We start from the raw sequence: 24194 nt of genomic DNA, 5'->3' as shown, positions 1-24194 counted from the left end.
ATGCTGCCTCCTGATGGATTTGTATCTCTTACCTCTTTTACACACGTATCTAGATATATGCCATTTATACAATTATATACGTAAGAAGGAAAACCAACAAGAAAGGGTCAGGCTTCAGGGGAAACCCAGGGTACAGCTGAGCAAACAGACCCAAGCTCACCCGGCTCTGCTCTATTTGCTGTAGTGGATGGGACTTCCTTTTTATGTCAATTTTCACAGTATTTTGAACTCTCTCCCAATTTTATAGCAGAAGTTGATAAAAACAATGACAACTAATGAAGTGGTTATAAAAGAAAACTACAAAAAGTAAATGTTATGAGTGAAAATAGAAAAAGAGAACAATGATCTTCAATATTTTAATCATTGTTTTACTACTCTAACAATCTTGTGCAAACATGAAAAGGTTTACAAACATGGATGCTATTGCCAAATTTCAGCAGAGTAAAATAAAAAGATTTGAGCATCTTTGCAGTATCGGAAATTCTAGCAGAGTAAGGCTTAAAAGAAATTCCATTTTTCCTGCAATTTCCATTTTAGGTTTTTTAAACAGACACACTACAACATTTAATTGCTTCCTTTCTTAATGTACAGTGTTACATCCAGAGTTGAGACATTTTCCAGTAAATGAAGAAAAACATTTCCCATAGCCACAAAATGCTTTCAAAGTCTCCAGTGACAACACAGTTTCAGTGATAAAACAATACGGTTTTGTAGCACACAACTGCCTCTACTGCACTCTACTAATATTCTTGCCCACTGACAATATAATCACCCCCTGCATTGTTTGCATCTACCAGCAGGTGATGAGCACATATTGAATGGAAGAGCAGTCACCAGCTCCCCCAGAAAGGGGAAGTGGTGGGAGCTCAGTGCTATAGCCAGAGCAAAAAACATCTCTGAATCTGAATTACATCTAATAAAAAAATTACAAAGTAATCTCTAACTTTATTAGTTTTAATTAACAACTTTCTGAAGCTCTGGGAAAACAATGTTGCGATTAAAACCCACGTTGTGACAAGATGCATGCAGCTGTATAGCAAAAAGAACACTTTAGTTACTTCAGAATGTTGACTACCTGGATTGACTATGATCTTTGCAGAAGCAAATGCCATATCGCTTACTTAATTCAAAGGCCTCCTATTCAGGGCGTGTTTCCCTCAATGTTTATGTTACAAATATTTTCTTATACTACTAATATAAGATTATGGGCAATGATGTTTCTAAAGAAGCATACAGATTCTGAGAGAGAAAAAGGTAGCTCCGAAAGAATCATAGCCCCCACAGACCCTGCCTTATAATATGCCTTTTCAAGGGTAATGTCTTTTTTGATGCTGGACTTCTGATAATTTTGATCATCTAGAAGTACAGCCTATCCTTCTTCCCCCCAAGACTTTTTAAGCTGGGCAATTCGACTGTCATATCTCACAAGAGAAGCTGTGGGAAATTCCAAAAGAATACAGCCTGGCAGCTTACCTTGAGTGACTCGAGTCCTCAAGGAACCAATGCTGTCTACTGACTGGGAGCTCTACCAGCTCTCTTTAGACTATTACAACACAAATCCTCTCCACACAGCATCCCCACTGCCCAGAACACCTGCCTTCAAGCACCAGCTTGAGCCACAAGCCTTTGAAAAGTCCACTACCAAACCTTATGTTCTAGAGTCCTTTCTGACCTGTCCACTCCATTATTATATGGCAACCACATTACCCAAGTATTCACTACTGTGACTTCTTTATCACAATGCATCAAGCAGTGCCTCTCTTGAAAACAGGATTACTATGAAGAAGCTGGAGTAAGTGTTCAGTGATTCAGAGCTGCTCTAGAGAGCACTGCAAGCCACTCTAGACAGCGCACTGTTCTGCACGTAAGTGCAGTTTTAGACCTGAGTGATTTCTTTCTTCCCAGAAGGCTGGCAGGCTTTTCTTAAGCTATCTCAAATATGTGCATGCAAACAGCCACAGACTGTAATCCACTGCAATACAGGACTACCAACAACAACACGCAACCACAGAGATCTCTGCTAATGCAAAAGATTTGCTGCCTTTTCATGACCACAATAGTGGACAAACATGCTACAAGTTGCAATTTCAGTTTATTTGTATCACATATAGCTGCTACAGCACATTTCTTGCATTACCATTTCCAATGCCTTGAATGGTCCACACACACTTGCACGTGTGTGTAAAATGAGACATTCTATAATTTTAATCCTTCACAAGACAAGCACACCTTGAATGACCACATTAATAGTTAAATGTGCATCTAGACACAAGAAATGCACAGAAACCAGCAAGGCAAATTCCATGAGCCAATCTCCCTGCGCTAAATGTATTTCTCTGCAAGCCTGGCATCTTCCTTGCAACATCTGCTGTTCCAGTAGAGCAGCACAGGGAAGCCATAGGGGAACGACAGTGGGAGTTGAAGAGCCTGCCCTGTATCTTTGGGCTCAATTCTACAAAGAAGAAAAGCAACCTCTAAGCAAGATGTGGGTGTGGGTTAACACATCAAAAGCACTCCTTATACCCACACTGCTTGTAACAAAGTCCAAGCTGAAGAATTTGCAGTAAGAAGGTTCAAGAGGTACTGCGCCTTCCAGAGTACCAGCATTACTACATTACAGATCCCACTGTGTTAATCATTAAGAGCCTGGAAACTCATGTTGAGAGAGAGGTATGACAGCAACACATAGATATAGTCACTGACATTTAATACAGTCACTTTGATTAATTATTAAATCTCTAAAATGAACTTGGTGCTTGAAATGGCATTTCAAAGGGTCCAATGTTCCCATTAGCAAATTAACTTTACTTTCAACAATTGGCATTAGTTGCTTGGAAACAATTATTTTAGACACCTAAACACACTTCACTTAATCTCTACACCCCCAGTCTGGCTTCCTCACAACCCCGCTCAACAGATTTACATATATTTGGTATTCCCTACATAGCCTGACATTCAATTTTCAAAAATAGTATCTTTGCAGTCACTGAACCTACACTTAATTTCATTCAGTACGCCCAGCCATTTTCCAAGTTGAAAGCATGAAAATTGCTCAGAAAGACAATTCAAATTTTATACATTTTATATATTTTATATACATATAAATACAATAATAAGTGTTTCTCACATAGAATTTTTACTTGGTATCAAACACATGCAGAGGAAAATAAAATATTCAGGCTAGGCAATCAGTCAGTACAAGAAAAGGCTGTACATCAAAACACCAAATACACCTAAGGTGAAAGTTTAATAATTGCCAAGTATTTTTGTTTCCCTTAATTCAACTGGTATCTTTGGAAAAAAATTATACACACAGTCAATATCTAGCCAGTCTTAATTAGACAAGCAAAAATTCACCACTAAAAGCATTTTATGACTGTAAGGAAAGAGTAAATACATACTGCTAACAAAAGAAAAAAAAAAAAACTATTCTTTTTTTTTTCCTCACTGTTTTCAGAAAGACTTTATGTTCCTATAAATGCTCAGCACAAAAGTACCAGTTAGATGAGCAAGTATGAGATCTGATTTGGCCCAGAAACAGCTAAAGCCAGGAGCTGCTGCATCAGTGGTGTCCACCTACGAAGCGGGCTTTCATAAGAGCCATGAGGGAGAGCTGGGGCTGGGCCGCAGCCTTCAGCCCACACCTGGGGAGCAGCACTAGGGAGCCCCACAAGGCCAAGTACCCACCTGACCCGAACAATGCCAGAGCTCATCAATACGGGCTTCAAGCAGCATTTAAAGCTAGAAAAAACATAGCAGTCCCACAGAGACCCTTAACAGGCAAACAGAGGATGTGGCTGAGACATTGGAAGGAATCTCTGGCCTTCTACTGAATACTGTTCCTGTCTGATACACCAGTGCTCTAAGCAAGCTCTTTCATTTATAACACTCACCAGTCCCGCTTGAGGGTGTACGTGGGCCAGTCAGATTAGTTTTTTTAGAACTAAATCTCATTCCCTCGCATTTTTTGAGACTGGTTTCAAATTAAATAAAGTGAGGAAGTTAAAACAAGTCTTCAATACCTTACAAGAGTGGTGGTCCCATAGATTGTTTAGTAAAAACAACTTTTACAATACAGAAACACTAATGCAATATTTTTAGGCAGCTTTAGTCTTAGAATACTTGGAAAACAAGTTGTAGACAGGCTGACATTTTAAAATAATTTTCTAACTCTGCATCTCTGAATGTCTTCTAGAGTTAAAGGTTATCCAAAAGTCACAAAGCCATTTCCCAGAACAGACTCACAATCTTGAGACTGACACGCACTGTTCTGTACAGAAAAAAAAACAAAATATAAGGGCAAGGAGGGAAACCCAGCTATTTGTTTCCATTTGCACATTTATTAAAATCCTATTTAGACAAAACTGTTCTTAGCCTTCACATTCATCACCATGGCAAGATAAACTGAAGCTCCCATAGAAATCACCCATAGAAAATTATTTTGTCTTCAGTAGGACTGTGTATGCTGTACCCAAGAGGAATGTGGACTGAGGCCAGACTTGGTGCTAGAGGTATGTCTAGGAAAAAGGTACTTTTGCCTGCTATGGAGCAGATATGAGCATGGGCAACATTAAATTACATATCAGAATATGTTTCTTCAATGACATTGTGAAGCATTTGAACAAGCTGCCCGAGGAAGTGGTGACACCACCATCCCTGGAAGTTTTTGGAAAACCATCTAAATGTGTCCCTTGGGGGGCATGGTTCAGTGGTGAGCTTGGCAGTGTTAGGTGAACAGTTAGACTCGATTATCTTTGAGGTCCTTTCCAACCTTAATGAAATGGAGATGGACACTGTCCTGTCTCTGGCACCTCCTCACCCAGCACCTCTGCTCCCACCTGAAACTGAACTATACAGACTACCAGTAAAGTAAAAGAAAGATGACAAAAAATTTAAAAAAAAAAAAAAAAAAGGAGAAAAAATACCCTACATTTCAATCATTTCTCCTACATTTCAGTCATTCTTCAAGAAATGACAGGGTAAGCTTTAATTCACAATTCATCAGCAAAAAATAGAAAATATTAATAAAAGAAACTACTGGTGTCCTCACATGCCAAGTGCTGTCCATCAGACCCTGAGCAGTATGGAATTATCAACCCCAGGGGACAGCCAGGCAGCCTGCAGACAAGCCTGGGAGGGCGGTGTCCCCAGCACATTCAATACAAAAAAATGTCTTTATGCTGAATAAATACTTACTTCCTTAAACCCTGTGGCAAAATACAGAGCCAAGAAAATAATTTACAGATAAAAACCCAAATATGTTTGAAGTGGTTTTGAAGATGTTTGAACTCTTTGAGGATATAGGAATTTTGCCTGTTAGGGAGATTGCCAATTTTTCCCCCTCCACATTTCAAACAGGCTCACTGAGTAGAAATGCAGGCTTATCTACACTTAAGGAGCAGCATAAGGGGATTTTGTACATGCTGCTCTTGAAATAAATGCAAAAAAGCAAAAAAAGTCATTCAGAAATCAAAAGTCATGATTCCTAAAACATATATATATATATATATATACACACACACACCGAGACAGAGATATTTGAGTTGAAATACCTGAGTTAGATACCTGAGTTGAAATTTCAGTATCGAGGGGTTTTTCCCCCAATAGATGCTCTCCCAGGAGAAGCTCAGAAGAAAGAATGCCCACGCCTGTTCCCCCCTGCCCCATGGACACCAACAGGACTCATACAGCAAGGGCAGTCACTCAGTTCTTCATTAGACTTCATGTCTAACTGCAGACACAGAGACCAAAGCTTTGTACCTCTGTTCTCCTGCTGCAACCCCAAGTTCCAGACGTAAATAATTTATTCTACAGTGACTGCACCTCAGAAGTTTGCTTTGCTGCAAGGTCCTTCTCTTCACACATCTGAAGAAACAAGACTGAGCTGCTCTAAGCAAAGAGATCAATATAAACACACAGCTCATCTTCTGACATTTCCAATCTTTCATACCCCACCAAAGAACCTCAAGCTGTCACTTATCCACCCCATGTACATTTTCCACGTGCCCATACAGACGTGCTTAGCTCCTGTCCACAAATCAGTCTATGACTATAGCATCCCACTGGCCTTCCTAACAAAGGGAGCAAACATTCATTTGCTTGGATTCTGTAACAGCAATTGGCTTTCATACAGTAAAAGCAGCAGTCATATCTTCTATAAAACTCCATATAAGCCCATTTTTCACTCAGAGTGAATAAAAATGAAATAAATAAAAAATCACTGCACTTGGCAGGCAATTTAACACATTTAATATTTACTACAATACATCTATCTACTTCAGGTTTTGCTCCAGTGGAACAGCATTTTAGGGTCAGCATCAAATAAGTCTCACTTTTTGTCTTTCTTTTCCTTCTTTCCCCACCTCCTGCCTCCAGCAAGCATTATACAGTTTAAAATGTTAATATTATTATAGGTTACAATTTTAAATTCTAAGTGAAGGCTTATGTATAAAAGATATTGGCAAGAATAATTGGCTTTTCCAAACAAAAGAAATCAGCAATAAAGTGTATTAATCAATGATTATTGAATTCTATGCTCCAGGCTAGTTCCTGTCAACAGCGGTCCTTCAGGATCAGGTTTTCCTCTTCAGCTTTAATGAACAAGGTTGAAATAATGCACTGAAATGAAATAATGCAGAACTAATCAACTGTCTTTGTTTTTGAAGTCTGAGCAATTTCCTTGAGAACCAAAATGAAATAGAACCACCATGCTTACAAATTCTCTTGGAGGAAACAATACAGAGATACTGATCTCTCAGTTAAAAGATGTTTTATCTCTGTCCGAAATAGGTACAGAGTATAGAAACACAATACAGACAACAAACACTGGGAAGAAACCATTAGAATTACTATTTTATCTACACACACACAGTACTTTCTTTCAGGTTCCCAACTACAGACTTGGATCAAACCTGTACCAATGGGACCACTCACGCTAGTGGAGTTACACGCCTGGCACTTCCAGGACCAAGTCTTTGGCTGGCCTAAAGCAAGGCACAGCTGAGACAATACAAAACCTCAAAAAAACCTCCCACTGTCAGCTCTGCAAATCTGCTTGATAAAATAAACACCAAGCAGAAAAAGTGCAATTACTGCAAACAGATTTTTGAGAGCTTTGTTTTCTATGCAGCAGCTATAAACAAACAAATAAATCTCCCCATGCATTTTAAGATGCACAGGAAAACACATTAAAACCCAAGACCAGAACCTCTGACTAGAACAGCTGAATTTGCAGATGCAAAGGCTACTTAAACTTCACTTCCCCTGCTTCTTTCCCAGACAGCTTCCTTTTCACATTTTTTTGACCTAGCCTGAAGTTAAGGCATCCCCAGCAGCCCTGGGTCAAGCCTAAAGGCAGGGCACACTCATCTTGAGCTCTGGACTCTGCTGTCACATTTGACAACTGACCATGCCCCTGGCCTGCTGAGCAGCACACACTAGTCTGCTCAAATAAATAAGTAAGCAGAAAGAGCAGCTGGCAGCCAGAATACAAGGAACTTATGCTTTTTAGAAGTAAACCATATACTGGAGACCACGAGCAGGCATCTTCCATTTTACATTAAGTAAGATACACACCTCTGGATACACCCTTTCCTGTCTGAGTGTGACTAGAAAGCCTTCCTTGCCTGAGGGTTTAAATGACTGCAGATGGCACAAGTTGACTTTCTCTCCTTTGCAACAATGGTTTGATTTTTATGACAAAACTGCAAGAAAAATCTTTATTAGAATGCAAATTCAGGAGGTACTGTGTGCCATTAACTTTATTTTTCAAGTACTTAAAAGGACTTCAGGATACACAAGGAGAAAGGGGTTCCATGTGCGAAATTCAGAAAATACATAAAATTTCCACTTTGGGGGAAAAAAAAAAAATCAAGTAAACAGGGTCACTCAACTGCCCAGGGCCCAGCTGAAGAATTAAAGAACTATATGCATCAGCAGAGAGAAAGGGGGGTTGGGGGAGGATTAAAAAAAAAAAAAAAAAAAGAGAAGAAAATCTTCCACAGTTGCACACAGTGGCTGTAGTGAATGCCAGTAAGTGTGTGCTCTCATTTGGAGATTATCACCTAACCCTTCTCTCCATACCATGGTCCTTGTTACTACATTAGACTGCACTTCAAAACTGGACAAATTTTCCAGATTCCACAAGCCGAATTTAGAGGCCTATAGACAGATAAACCATTCAGTGATCTTCTGGGAAGCAGTGATCATTTTCTAACAGTACAATAATCAAGTGAAAAACTCAGGAAAATTCACCTCTTGAACTACTACAGATTTTTAAATATCGCTTGTTTCTTAGAGTCTTTTTTCAGCTTAATTTTGCAGTGAATTTAAAAAATCACTTGTGACCAAAAACATATTACCAGTAATTTCAAAAACAATTTAAACTATTCATTTTAACTATTTACAGACTAGTTAAAATTAGCATAAGTGATCCTAAGTGGTTAGTAATCACCTTCTGTATGTTACTCAAAATCAACTTTCATTTCTCTCCTTATTTGAACATGTCCCTATCAGCTGGTTGTAGTTTACATAAAACTAAAGCATAAAGCTGTTGCTATTAACCATATAAGACATAGTTACCAAGTCATCAAGACTTAAAAGGCATTTTATCACAAAATAAGAGCTCCCTCACCAGAACTACATTTTCCTTACCTGAAAATCCATCAACATGTTACTAGTGCATAGAATGCCAACATATTAAAGAAGATTCTTGTGTAAGAATTAATTCCAAAAAATTGCTTTCCAGATTTTTTAAAAACTGTCTTAATTGCAATTTTATGAGAAAGAAGATTTGAGCATTTTCCATATATTAAACCTATTTTCATCCATGGAGCAGTGTGTTACCTTGGCCTGCTCCTCTACTCACACTGATGTAACCTCCTTAATAATTATGCCATGAGCAACATTTTTGTCAGGGACTTAAACCAACAGCTCATAAACTTCTTTCACTATCTAAAAGGAAGAAAACAACCTATTGTGAATGGACATGTGGCTGTAAAAAGCTCAATTATCTGCACAAAACAAAGGGCCACAAACTCCAGGCTGTAACTAGAACAGCCTTCAACAGTTTTGCTCAGTCTGTGGAAACAATTTGCATGACACAATCTGCCCTATAAAATCCACAGCCTTTCATATTCTTATAAGAGCTTGAGCTCAAAGGAGTAATGAAGACAAAAAAGATACCAAAAAACCCAAAATAAACTAGAAAGGAGCACTATTTTCTACCCACCCAAGAATAAAACATGAACGCTGAATTGCAACACATAAATCAAGTACCAGTTACAAAACAAAACTGTTCAGTGCATTCTCCAGCCCTTGTGATAGGTTTGGGAGTGGCAGCATTTTAAAGGGAAGGTTGTGCTCTTCCAGCAGACAAACCTCGTCCTCTCTGTTCTCCTGTAGCACTGGGCTTGGTATTCCCTGCCTGCAGAAGCCAGCTAAGACACATAACAACAGGGAGAGCAGCTGATTGTTTTCAAAACCTATCACACTCGTAAATACACTTCTATTTTTGTGAGATGCTTAGTGTAAACCAAAAAAAGCATGGGTAAATCATAATTAAGCTAAGCTTCAGAAAACTTCTCTCTTTTTTCCTGTCAGGGTATGGCAGAAGTGAATGCCAACAGATTTAGAAGTGCTGGGGATGCCTGTGTAACTCCTCTGCAAATCTGTGAAGCCTAGGTGAAATATGGGTCAAGCTACAGAGGGAGCATTCCAGAGACAACCAAAATGGCATTAAATTCATGGGGATTTCAGAGTTCCACCACCACGCTGCACTCTATTTAATTACTGATGGGCAGCTATAACCACCAGCCTGAACAGCTTTGGTTTCTTCACTTCAGATTTCATTGTGGTCTCCTTTTAGCTATGAAAGGGAGCGTAGCATTTTCATGACAAGCCACGTGACATTCTACCACCACACAATGGAAAATCCGCATTCCTGCCTTCCAAACTGTAAATGCCACCAGACGTATTTAGATTTACTGACAACTGACCTGAGCACTGCTGCTGCTGCTGGCAGTGCTCTGCCATAGATCCAGGCTCTCTCCCAACTTTCCTTCAGAAGCATTTTCTCATTTTCCCTAAACTGGGCTGTCAGATGCAATGTCCCTATCAGACAGTGTGGCAAACATCCCTTTTGATTTCCCAGCATTCGGTGCTAATACAGCTGGCACTGCAGCCTGCAGCTACTGCTGTGACTCATCCCTGATGACCACACAACTTAACTGGGCTCCTAAAAATGGGGTGCAGGTAGCGGGTCATAAGGGCTTTAAAATATTTCCTACTACAACCTACAGAAAGCAAGGGCAAAATGTGTGTATGTCTCTGTATTTAATATATGTTGGCATAGCATTCATTTTTTTACTGCATTCACTTGTAATACATTGTGAATACTTTCTCTTTTTTAATAGAGATGCTACCAGCTGACAGAATAGTGACAGAGTGCATTGTTAAGTGAAGAGTTTTACCCTTCTGGGAGAGGGACAATGTTATCAAAATATAATAGACCTGAGCAGCCACAGAGCTTGTTAAACACACCCAAAGGAAGCATTTGCAAACAGACTTGAAAACAATTTACTGAGTTAATACTTCACATCGTTACTGCATACTCTTGATTTCACTTTCTTTTTTAGTTTCATTCAAACAGTATTTCCCCTAGAGCTGTCTTAAATCACTTTTCTCCTTTTTGCTTTCCAAAGTTTGGCTCTTCCCATGGTAATCTTTGCAAAGATAGGTCACCTCAAGTGTCTCTTATCATCTGTTCAAAGTGCCCAGAGACAGCCAAAAAATCAGTCTGCTTCCTCCCTCCTTTGTCCCATAGCTGCCCACAGTGTTCCCTCACAGTGTCAGCACAAGGACTGCTACTACAGAATGCACTGAAGTGATACACACGTGATTAGATCCTAAGGTCACTCATCAGAATTAACTTCTGCTTCTTAACTTCAAGGATATTTTGGTTCATTTATAGCAAATATTATATCCATAACACGCTGTTATGAAATGTCCATGGCATGCTAAACCCCAGAACTGTTGGCTCCATGTTCTCTACAGTACGCATGTGCACACATAGACAAACCATTAAAAAAAGCAAACTGCAAGATCCAGATTTAAGAATTTCTAAACTTGGCCTGCTTTTGCATATGCATTACAACACAATCTTTAATTACCTGATCTACTTCTTGCATGAGACCTCATTTCATTTAATGCTCAAAAGAAATTATATTAACTACCTGATGAATTGTTTCAGACCTTGTTTTCCCCTCATTGCTCAAAGTGTAATTCCATACCTTAATTCCCACCCACTATTCAAGCTCTTCTCTCTGGACAGACATTCATTTCTCCCCAAGTTCTTTTGTGGTGCTCATCACTGTAGCATTTGCTAGCTTAGCAAACACTAATTTATTTCCACAGCATATCTGTGAAGGAGAGGAATGATTAACCCCATCTCATAGGCAGAGAACCAGAGTACAGGGAGATTATCATCAAAGGTATGAAAGAATGGAAAGGCTGAAGTCTGAGATGCCTTATGGCTGGATTTTCAGACTACTGAGGCTTATGTAATTTCTGTATATACAAACCAAACCTCCCTTGGCTACAGCAACTGGTGGCAGACATCTGCAAGTTCATGCACTCAAGTGAGGAAAACGGGAGGTGAGCCCTGATGGGATTTGGTGCAGCCTCTGCCACACCAGCACTACAGCAAAACTGAGCAGGTCCTTCATTAAGGACTCTTTATGAGGGGCCAAATAAAGTTCCTAGAAGCACCCTTAGTTCTGCTGCTTTTTCAATCTGGACTATGAGTCCTCAGAATGCTGATTTGTATATCATTCCTGGGTTTCAGAGGGTAACTAGAAAACCCTCTGAACAAAATCAGTAGCATTAAGGGGCCTGGGTCACCAGCCGTGCAGCCATCGTCAGCCCCAGTACCCAGTCACAGCACAACCCCTGTGCTTTTCTGCTGAAAAACACTACACAAAATTCCCAATAATTTCTGTACATATGATGAGTACCACACATTTGTCTTACAGAAATAATAACTATGGTAAACAGGTGTGTTTATATTCATGATGATGATTAATGACAGCTCCTGTCACGCCCTGCTAACAAAACACAGCAATCGTTCAATAAATGTTTATAATCTCGTCAGCAGGGGACTTATATTGTTTCTTTCTTCGTTCTACTAATTGTTTCAAGTCTTCCACTGGAACTGAAGGCCGATATTAAAACTGACACCTCAGTAGTTGCTTCTATCTCTTTTAGTTCATAAAACCTGGTATTTCATTCACTTCACAATATCCACAGGGAAAAAACAATCGCATCACTCCATGTTCATGATGTAAACTGACAAAGCCATGATTAAAACCAAGGACTTACACATCATTTCAGGAGGTAGGAAGCCCAGATCTCCAAATTTCTTTGTCTGAATGTGAACATCATATATTCTAGACACACTAAAACATAAAGGGTATCAAATTCTCTAAAACACTAAGGTACAGCCTTATAACAGTAGCCACCGTAAGAAGAGGAAGAGTTAGAATGCGTAAATTTCTTGAGCAGGGACAATCAGGATCTTTAGTAATTCAGTAAAGAATTGGACTGGAAAGTAAATGAAAGAAAAGTAGCACAGATAAAACGAAAGAAATTGTACACTCATAATTGCTCGCAGGGAGAAGTGTTTCCACTTCATGCAAAGAATTATATAACTCAGGTCTCATTATTTCGGTGCCTTCAAATAAATAAGCTATTTTCCCTCAAGTAACTCCAAGGCAATGTTTTACTGTCCATGCTCTGTGCTGCCCCAGGAGCCTAAGGGCCACTTGTAGAAGAGCCACAAAGGGTCATTTAAAAAAGCAATCCTATTACTAACAAACTTAAAACTGGCTGTTGCATGACAGTTTTAAGTAAAAAACAAAATTAGGATTTTGTGGTCTCTTGAAAATGAAAATGTTTCACCAAAACCAGCACACACCTGCCTGGCAAGAAGAGATGCATTGCTCCAGTCCTGCAGGGAACCCCACAGCCTCAGGTCTAGGTGCCACACTAACAGACTGTGAAGCTGGGTATCACACTACTGCAGCACAAGGAACAACACCCATTTATTATATCTTAATTATATAAACTACAGAATGCAGCTAAAGCTACTATTCAAACAGACTAAACACCTACAAACACAAGTCTCATCCCCAGACTTACACGTTTTAACTAATAAAAACCATAAAAGGGGTAAAATAAGATTTTAATATATGCATATCTCTTATGGGCTTAGAAAACATAAATAACTTCATGGGAGGCTGAAGAGCTGCTAACAGTCTTCTTTTTTTACCTACTCCTACTCATTTGCTTGTCTATAAAATGAGCATAGTATGTAATTCTTCTCCTCCACTTGGCTTCCACCAGAAAGAACACCTCTACCAGCAACCACAATGTACAAGATGGTAGATAAATGGAATCATCTCCAAAACACACACATACCTCATCAAAAATCCAGCAATTCTCTGTAAGAGGATGGATGTCATGAAATATAAAACTGCACTAGATGCAATGACCAATTGCTTTAAAAAAACCCAACAATTTTTTAGCAATTTTAACACCTATGTGTGTTAAAGAAGATGAAAAAGCAAGAGAAGCAGCATGTGGGTAGACCCTTATCTAACGACGCTGTGAATTTTATCCAAAATGGAAAATATTGCTGTTGTCACATGGGAAGTCTTAGCAGTGGAAGCAGAGACAACATCACTTGCTACCACTTTTGTTTCATTCAGAAAACCCTGAATGGGGAAGTTGACACCGCCTGCCCCAGCAATAAAGCTCCAACACAGCAGCTTCCTTTATCACCGAGGCTGGCTTGCAAACTGACACAGGGTGGTAGCCCTGTGATGACAGAGTCTGTCTGGACATGGCATCACACCCATGATGAACCCGAGGCACTGGGGCTATCCAGATCTCAGGAAAGGAGTGGAAAACAGAAATACTTCTGTAAAACAGAAATACTCAAGACCTGAAGTCGATTAATGAAAATCTCCAGATTCCAACAACCATATAACAGTTATTAAGATGAAGGAAATGGAAGTTTAAATAAAATTTAGTTATTTCTTTTAAATATTATTTTTATTGTGTTTTCAAAGCCTGCAATATCCTCTACTTGGGCTACCAAGCCTTTTTTTCTTGTAGGCTTCAACCAATACTTTAGTTTCTATGAAAGCTGAGATTTTACTGTACTGACATGACAAGATCTGTGGTAGGTGAAGAACAATCCCCCCACACATGCACATCCAGTTAACAGCAAACTAGCAACATACAATCATTGTAAAATAAAAAACAGTTGTCCTGCATTCCTCATCCTCAGGATCAATTAGCATCTCTATAGCTTGAGCAAGAGATACTCAATTACCTTGTCACCACGTGACTCATAAAATCATTAACTCTTCTGCAACCCCAATCAAATCTGTGAGATTGCTGCAAACAAGAACTATTTTTACCAATTCACAAAATGGAGAAAACCTTGACAAGAATGATGTTGCTACTGACCACATCATTAAGAAATCATTGGCATGTCACTCACATCCCTTGGTGTTTTGTCTTACGTATTTAATACAGCTTCAAAACCACCTGCAGTATGAAATGCAAAGACATTTATTCCTAACATTTTGGCAGCTATGGTGTGGGAGTTTCTGCACCATAACATTGAGCTGTGTTGGAGAATAACGCCCAAGTGGAGTTTTTCTACCGGCACCATCACGAAAAGCATATCATATATACAATTTTAATAATTTCCAGATTTCAGTCAACAAAGAGGACATTTTCAATTCTGAGTCATACAAAACCTTCAGTTATTCCTTTTTTACATTATTTGCTAGGCTAGGAGTCAAATACCTTCCCTTCACTTTCCAGTGATGATAAAGGGAGGGAGAAGGGCAAATCAGTGGAAAGACTATCACATGTATTTAGAGAACGAATTTGAAGAGGTTGATGGTCCTAAACTGAGGAACCAGATGATTCTGAAATAATTAATAGATGGCATCAGAGAGGGAAATGATATATGACTTCACAGCAGACATAGACTATGGCAGATTACTTTCTCTAACATATCAACACTCTTGCTACACAATATATACTAGGCCTTGACAAAGGATAGAAGAAAGTTATTCCTTGGACCCTGGTGGCTAAATGGAACATTTTAAGGTCAAGGCTAAAATCATAGGACCTTTCAGGTTAGTGGGTACTTACTAGCAGAATTCTTCAGAACATTGCTTTTTGTGATCATTACTTAATATTGTCATTGTAGCTACACAGAAAGTAAAATCTTTATGCCAACAGACTATGCCATGAACCACATTGAGAAGAACATCATCATCAGAAGAAAGACCACTAAAGAGAAAAAAAAGATCTTTCAGGAGATGGATGACAGACACCAGAAGTACCATAAATAAGGCAAAATTTAACAAGATGCATTTACCCTCTATACCTGCATGTTTCATAAAACCTGTGAAGTTCCAAAATGAGTTGAAAGAAACCCAAATCCTTCCAAGTATTTTGAAAAATAGACTTAGTGCTGAAATTATTTTAGGGTGTGGGAAGAAGTGTTTATTTTGGTCAGAGGTGACCAAGTTGAGCTGGGTCCCAAAACCACACTCCCACTCAAGACTAGGCTGAAACTCAAAGGTCTTGGCACAACAACCTGACTTCAGCAATTGGATTTATGTAATTTCTGGAAGCATTCCAGCAAGTTCTGCTAAGCAGCATTCCTGATGGTTTGCAAACAGTCTCTGCAATAATATAAAAAGGGCCTTTTTCACACAAAGCCTTGCTATAAGGAACATGTTGAATGGCAGTGGTATAATGCTGCTCAAGATAAGTATGATGCTTTTTAAAGTGTTTTATAAAATAAGCACCAACTTGTCTGAGTAGGTTGGGTAGCAATTTCATCACCCATTATGTTCACACTGCAAAGCCTCACTGAAATGAGTATGATGCTTACACTACTAATGTCAATACATGCTTGCGTACCAAAATTGTTACTTTGGTTTTTCTAGCATTACATAGCACAGACACTTCAGAAAGATAGGAGAGCTGGTGCTGCATGTCAAATAATGTTATCCATTAACTGAAAACAAGTGGATGAAAAGTTCAAGACAAAACACATCTGCCTCAGGAGCTGGGGTGTCTTTTTTTTACTCGGGGAACTTTAGGCAGCATTGCATGTTCCCTTCATCCTGCTGTATCCCAGTATCACAGTTAATATGGTCTTCCATGGCAAAGCTTTGGAGGAGTAAAGATGGTATACCAAACAGTGGGAGCAACAATATCCCAGCATCTGGGCACAGCTGGGCTGAGGACAAACTAAAGTCACCTTTTTCCTGTGATTTCCAGAGGCCTATTCTGTTTTTAACTTTGTTGTCTTTGTTTGATCCTGCGGTTATTATAATGCAGTTTCTGCATTTTTCCATTAATTCTGCCTCCCTGTGCACCACTCTAAGCCATATTACAAATGGGGGAAGCAGAGAGAGAGTAACAAGCTCATAAAATGATTGTCTCAGACAATCTTCAAATGTACTGGCTAATTGGATATATAACTCATAAATTATAATAGAGAAGGGATGCCTAACAACATAGAGAAAGTAAATCTAAAAAAGCTTCATCTCAGTTGAATGAACAATAGGCATTTGAGTTCATTAGCTCTGATATTCTAAAAATCGTAACAATAAATACAATCTTTCCTGCAAGCACACATTTCTTTTAAGCAAAAGACTGCAGAAGGAATGGCTATTAAAAGCTCTGCAATTACTCTAAATTTGTACTGTAAACAGTGTAACACCACACCATAATTAAATTAAATATGAAACATTTCATTGTCCCAAACACATGAAATTTAATTGGACAAGTGCATTTGTAGTAGCACCAGCGGCCTCTTTTCAGATTTTGCACATTAAAGTAACTACCACACCTATCCAACCAAAACACTGACACACAAAGCACATGGAAAGACCAGACAAAAGCACTTGAGGAATTGTGCTTGAGATGGTATCTCTATAAAGACTGCATGGCTCAAATCTCCTGTGACTGTTTGGTTTAAGTAACTGTGAGAAGTAGCCAACTCCTTGTGCATCCAGCTCCATAGGGCTGTGTGCTATTTTGAGCTCAATTCAATCTGAGTACTTGAACACTGCTGAAAACATCACTTCAAAATGTGACACACATTTCATCCAGTCTGAAATACTTATGACCTCCACAAACTGAAGTATGTACTATTCTTCTGTTATCTAAGTAGAGTAAAAGGAAAAACCTATTAGATATTTGGCTCAATCTTAGTGCCATACATTAAGTTAAGAGTTAATAATTCATTAATCATCAGTCAAGAAACCCTTATTACATTTGACAGTTTTTGGAGGGGCTTTGCTTTCCTCTTTAAAGGACCTTCAACAACAACAATCAGCTAGGGAAATATTTTGACATACGGCTTTGACACGTTCTTTTGATTTACATATTAAAGCAAGGAGAAGTGATGTACTTTCCCTAACATATACCACCTTCAAAATTCTCAGTGCTAAACAGATTTAAAATTTTTAGTTCTTGTGTAGTAGATTTTGTGTAGCAGACTTCATGCCACAACGTTACCCATTATTACTGCATTGCCTCCCAAATAGGTCTTCTCCTTGCAAGAACTCCCTCTTAACAACATAGGTAGGTTGTACTGTTTAAAATTATCAGCACGATGAGTTTTCTTAAAAATTGAAAGCAAACAAATTTGTATCAAGTAGAAGCCCAGTAAACAATCAAGCACCCTACACTGATTGTCTTTAGGAGATAGGCAAGCATGGTGCACCGGGAGAAAGCCAATAAGAACAACTCTTGTTTCCTAGTTTTCCACAAGATAGCAGTTCTCTGGTGCTGTAAGGCACAATCACATTTATCATTCAATATTAAAACAAATGTACAGTTCTTATGATTTATTTCAGCAATGTGGAAATGAAGGAAAAAAGATGCTGAAAGTCACTCACATGGTACAGAACAACAAAAAAGTGCATCTAACTTCAGCAGCCCAACAAGGCACAGTTTCACTGCAAAGGTCCCAAACCAGTGGCAAAAACAGCAGAAAAAGGCAATTTCTGCTCATGGCTGAATCATGCTCATACTGCCACCACATTGCCCTGACAGTGCCACACAAGACCCCAGGCAGAGGCTGTGTGTGGTTCCCTCCTTCCCACCCTCCCCGTGGGCACCTCTGGGCACATCCTCTTCTCCAGAAGACCACGGCAGACTGGCAGCTCTGATACCTGACAGGCACAGCAGACAAACTCTAAGAAGCTGCAGGGTCCAGCATACACTTTGCACAGGGATTTCTAAGCAGGTGGTTTATTTTGGTTTTGGCAGAGCTGCTGAGTGCCATCACGTGCGTGCCAGCAGAAAAAATCCCCACTTAATTCTCCAGCAGTGGTCCTGGACCTGCAGCGAGGAACCAGCCCACTCAATTTACTCACTACTGAAAAGACCAGGTCACAGCAGAGGCTTAGTAAACTGACTCTCCCTCAATAGCAAACATTATTCATCAACTTCAGCTTACAAATGAGTGCTCGCTGCCTCTGTAGTGCTTTAAAAATATCCACACAGCCTTCTAAAGACACTCTACAAGGGCTATTGCCACCCTAATCGCTCCTCAACAGCGTTTTAACAAAAGGTTTCCAGCAGTCAGACTGGATTAACTGCATCTGAAATCTCACCAGAGTCTGCAGACAGACCCTCTTTACTTTGAGAGCTTCTGTGCCACTTCAGATGCTTTGTATTGTTCATCGGCAGCAGAGCCAGCAAGAGCTCTTACAGGAATTGACTTTAATACATACACGAGGCTCAGGTTCTAGCAAGGGAGGAATATTGCTTGCATTTCTGGAGTTTAAACATCTTAAGAACATAACATTTATCACAGCCAAAGGAAAATGAGGTTATGCAAAATACTTACTTCGAAAATGTTCTGAGGCATAATAGTAAACATCCTCATAGCCCTCGTGGTAATCCTCCTCTGGCCGGTACTTTTTGCCTTTTCTTCTTCTCGATCTTCGTATCTGCTTGACAAAGCCCAAGAAGCGTTCCATCTCCTCCTCACTCACGGCCCCAGCCGGCAGCCCCCTTCGCCCTCGGCTTCACAAAGAGCTGTCCCAGCATGAATCAACCGCAGGCACCGGAGCAGAGCCGCGGCTCCCACCAGCCGCTCCGCTACCATTAAACAACCCCTCCCTTATCTCAGCTCTGACTAGGAAGCATATTGTTTTCCCTTTTTTTTAAAAAAAACAGGGACACACATAGACACACTATCAAATCTACTGACTGGAATATTTCAACCTGAAAATAAATAAAGGAGGAAAGCATTGAAGCAAAAGGAGAATTTTAGGATCTCAAGCTATTATTAAGCAGCAGAGGGCAAAGTTGAAGAGACCTCCTTGTCAGCAAGGGGAAGCCCAGCACTGAGAGCTCCCTATCCTGTGTCTCCATCATTTGAAGAGGGGCTGGGAGGCGGGGATAGATGTTAGTCAATGGACTGAACCATATCTCACAGCAAAACAGGTTTCCATTTGCCAGTTAAATGCTGCCCTTCAATCTACCCGGGGCAAAGGCTCAGGAGCACGTTTGATTTCATTTGCTGTAAGAACGGGAAACACGCCAATCCATTTCTGGCATCTCATACACTGGATGAATAAAGAGCAAAGTGGTTTAATCCATACACACAGCCCACTCACTGGCAAGTGTGCGCCGAATGCGTTAATTGGAGCAGCAGGGAAAAAGCTCGGCAGCTGTTAAAAAATGACACATATACCCACTGGGCATTAGTGTATTCTAATCACTGCTAGATCTAAACATTAAAAGGCACTCCAGACAGGTCTCCTACAGAGCTGGCCAGGGTATATGGCAATAGGCAAACAAAGGAAGCGACATCACAAGCACACTGTGACAATATTCATTTCAAATCCCAGCAGAGTTCAAAAAACTTTAAAATTAAGGTGCAGCAGAATATCCTTTGCACAGGGTGAGAGAAGCAAAAAGACTGAGAAGGCGCTGGCTTTTTTCTCTTGCTGCGTGCCTGAAATCCACATGCATTCCCTAAGATAAGGCTGGAATTTCATCCGTGTTTCTGATGAAGTTTCCCTCCCGCACAAAAACAAAAGCAGTGACTGCTTGACTGCTAACACGCTGACATCTGTCAGGGGCTTTTCATTGTCCTCAGGTTCCTAGTCCAGCACGACTTCTCCTGTCCGCTGGCACAAGTCAGGGATTAAGCAGTCACCTCAGTCAAACTATGTGCTGAACATGGTCACTTGCATACAGGCTCCCAAGAGATACCATTTTGCACTTAAGAGCATAGGGAAGTCAGGAAGTCTTCCTGTAAAACAGATTTTACAGGTTCATCGTCTGGAAAAGGGAGAGCATGCAGAGCAGGGATTAGTTTCTGGTGATGCAGACATTTCAGTGAGTCATTCTGCAAAGAGTAAACCAGGGCAATGTTTTCAAAAGAAGAAAAGAAGAAGCAAAGCAAACACCAGGATTGTAACTTACCAATTCTGCTTCAAAAAGGAATGCAGAGATTATTCAGTATTAAGTTGGGATTTTCTAGTTTTGAAACACATGAAAGTTATAAGTAGAGGTCAACTAGACCTGATGCCTGGGGATCCTAAAACACACACACACACACTGAAAGATGGAACTGGAATTCTTTTGGGCTTGTTCCAGCTTTCCAGGTATTTTAAAACAATATTGTCGCAAACCCACGCTCATTTTATCCGTAAAAGCTCAAAAATCCCTGGATGCTCCTGCCAAGCTCCCCACAGGAATACAGACTCATCCTCCTTGACCTCACCAGCCCTGCTTGCCCGCTGTGAAAATGCAGTCGTGTCGCTAGCTGATGAACACCCCCAGGGCACCACCAGAACTATTTTTAGTAAAACTTCTATAAGGAGGTTGTGTTTCATTACAAGTCTGGTTTTATCACACAGCTTTCAACTTTCAAATAGTAAAGACCTTAGAGGAGTATTACAGGCATATTACCAAAATTTAAAAAGCCAGAGAAACTTCACCTATGACTTTAGGAAGGGATCACTGTATGTTTTGAAGGCTTCAACTTGCACCTTTTCTGCACTCTGCCACCAAGCAGCAAAAACATTACTGTCACAAAACATGAAAACCAAAGATGTAGCCTACAGCAGAGGCAGGACTCTCTCTTTAGAGAAGGAAATGTTAGATTGTTGCCCCTGTTGAGGACTCTCCCTGAAGATGTGAGAAAGGTATTTGTAGGTGTCAGTAACAGTTGAGACAGAAGTCTTACAGCCATCACTGCTCCATGAAGTTAAATTATTACATTCAATTAAAAATTACAAAGCTTTTTAAAAAGGAGAAAATGTAAAACTTTCTGGCTTTAAACTGTCTTCTAAATGAAAGCTGAAAACTGGAATAAGCAGACACACTTGGCTTTTACTAAGTAAATACAACCTTTTCCACTGCCTCTGTTGCTTAACATAGTGCAGCAGAAGCAGTTTCCCTAGTCCTCAGCAGACCCCAGGGAGACTTCAGGCCAATCCATAACAAGAAAAATACAACAAAGAAGCAGATATGGGAGCAGCCAAATGATCTGAAGTAGCATCACAAGCAGCAGGTGCAGGACATCAACTGCCTGACCACTGTCTAGAGAGAACCGATGTAAGACTGGGCAAATTTTCAGCTTTGGAAAGTACGTTATTACCTTGTGCAGTGGACTTCTCTCTCATGCTCATGAGGTGCATGACACAGCTATATGGCTGCTACAGTAAAGCAGAAAATAATGCACCAAACGGTATTACTGGCCAGTGCTCATGGCAATCGCTCCCACCCATGTTGTGCGTAAAATACGAAGGGCTTGAGGGGGAGCACAAGCTCTCCTCAGATAAGAAGAGCAGGTTCAAGCTCGGCTGCACTTCACTCTCTCCCACCACCAACTACTCTCTACACAAACCAGGCTCCATCTCCTACGCTAAAGATGCAGAAGCAGGCCTGCAGTTTCTAACACACGAACTGACAATCCTGCCAGCATGTAAATCACACAGCCATTCCCCTTTACATGAATGCAAACAGCAGACACATATAATTTCAGAATTTTTACATATTTAAAAAAAAATATAGAGCAAACTAAGCTTTTGATTGGATTTTCTCTGACCTAAAATACTGTGGTATTTGGGGCAATTTAAAGAGAAGGAAATACCTTAACTGAGGACATTGTTGTTATATATTAATACAAATTGGAGCATTAAGTGCTTTACTACACTAGTAAGATTTCTCAACAAAATTTTTGTTTCATATGCCTTACATACCACTGCTACTGTTTGCTGAAAATGCTGGAGACATTCATTAGCTACTCCTCATGCCATACCTGTAAATATTTAATCATAGTCCTACTTTCAAAGGTATACACAGATAACTCAGTTTCATAAACACTGTCGGAAAAAAAATAAACAGCTTAACTACTGCTTCCCCCATTGGTCAGGATTCACCCTTCTGCAGCTTCTTGTGGAGAAGAACTCATTTCCTAATGAACATGAACATGGTTCTTTGAACTTTCTGCTTGAAAAGAAATAAAAAAGCAGAAACTAATAGCGGCATATGGCAGTTTCAGAAAGGTATATTGAATGGACAGGACAAGCAGAGAAAGAAACAAATACTGTCTTTCAAATTTTTAAAATGCAAAACATCTGAGATGACAATGAGTTTCATCCTTAATGACAAAGAGAATAGGATAATTATGCCCCGAGGGCATAAAATTAGATGTTGGTTTATATTCTGAAGCTGTCTCTGAACTAGAATTTGGAGAATCAATTTTCTGGTGTTTTAAAGCCACAATAGAAAGTTGCAATGTAAATATGTCTGAAGCTCTTTGGCTCATCTTTTCTGCCTACTCCAATCAAAGCAAGCATCCTATTACCATTTCCAAGGGGACTCCTCAGAAGAAGCAAGGATTGTCATGTTGTCTCCAGCATGATTGGCATAACAAAAATTTTGCCAAGTGGCACCAATTAGGTAATATTTGCATACTCCATTCTGATAATTAATTTGTTTACATTAAGGAGAAGCTCCATCAAACTGGATCACTCTCATGTCAGTGACTCACTGGAAAAGACCTCACAGCAATAATAAAACATACATAAATAAGACAGTCCTTTTTGCAAAGTTGAGCTGAAGCATAAATGCTTTTGCAGCCATGGATAATTTTCTAGAAGACAGATGTCAGCATTTAAGCGTTAACTTGTCTTTATACCCTACCCAGAGCAAAGATTAGGTTTCTCATAATACAAAATATCTGCATGTAACATTTTATTTCCACAAAATTAGCTATATAGTTATCAAGGTAAACTCACAATTTTGTGAAAGTGACATATTTCTTTTCTACAGCACTTTTCCCAGTATTTGGGAAAAGCAGCACAAAAACATCTTGGTATCCAAGGATAAGCCACTACAGTAGTAAATATTTAACAAGTATTTCCATTTGAGTGGACTTGCAAACATGATGCTTTGAAACCAGAGCCTGTACATGAAGCAAGACTCTCTAATGTGTTGCATCATAAATACAGAATGGAACAGGCACCAAATATTAATAGTTTGGGGCAGTATTTTGCACTCTGTTAATCAGTATGTTTCATTGTTTAAAAGAAGAATAATTTAAACAGATGAACCCTCTTCCCCTCCTGTATCTCCCTCTGCTTCTCTGGGCAGCCCTACAAGTCTCCTGCTGGGGGAAGCAATGCCCCTCATTGGGAGGCAACTATGGAAGAGAGCACACGATGGCAGTTGCAGAGATCTACCTGCTCCAGGTTACTTTTGTGGAAAAACCCCACAGAATTATACATGGACAATACAAAAATTAGGATTAATATAAACAGCTCTTGGAGGCTGGCTGAATAGAGGAAACAGGTTTTTTCCCACCTCCTTCAAACCCCTAAGCATAAAGGTTCAACAAGCCTCAAAAGGAAGAAATAATCATTTCTTCTCTGTTTCTCCTTCAACTGAGAGATGTCTTTGATAACCTGCTGTCATTGTTTTTGAAGACCAGCAATAACTAACAAAGGAACTATTCCCCTTATTTATCTTACGGTATCATCTTGTCTGACTTTCTAGTTTTTCAAGTAATGTTTGTTCACACACGACAATTGCTCATGTCAAGGCTGCAATTTTCCACCCTTTGC

At 39.7% G+C, this 24194-nt stretch overlaps 1 protein-coding gene across 8 annotated transcripts in view; it reads right to left on the bottom strand.

The window, feature by feature from the left end:
- GRIP1 (glutamate receptor interacting protein 1) overlaps positions 1 to 24194 on the bottom strand; it is a 308043-nt gene that overhangs the window by 194721 nt on the left and 89128 nt on the right. For 6 of the 8 annotated variants that reach the window (XM_058023635.1, XM_058023637.1, XM_058023636.1 and 3 more), the window contains exon 1: positions 18956 to 19479. The exons of the other annotated variants lie outside the window; for them this stretch is intronic. In XM_058023635.1, coding sequence (XP_057879618.1) covers positions 18956 to 19088 — 133 coding nt within the window. In that variant the 5' untranslated portion in view covers positions 19089 to 19479. Of the gene's footprint in view, positions 1 to 18955; positions 19480 to 24194 lie in introns of those variants that run through there. 8 annotated transcript variants of the gene reach the window in all.

The sequence above is a fragment of the Melospiza georgiana genome, chromosome 4 (genome assembly GCF_028018845.1).
Source record: "Melospiza georgiana isolate bMelGeo1 chromosome 4, bMelGeo1.pri, whole genome shotgun sequence".
NCBI lineage: Eukaryota > Metazoa > Chordata > Aves > Passeriformes > Passerellidae > Melospiza > Melospiza georgiana.
The sequence above is the reverse complement of the archived record's forward strand: the minus strand, read 5'-3'. Positions and strand labels throughout refer to the sequence as shown.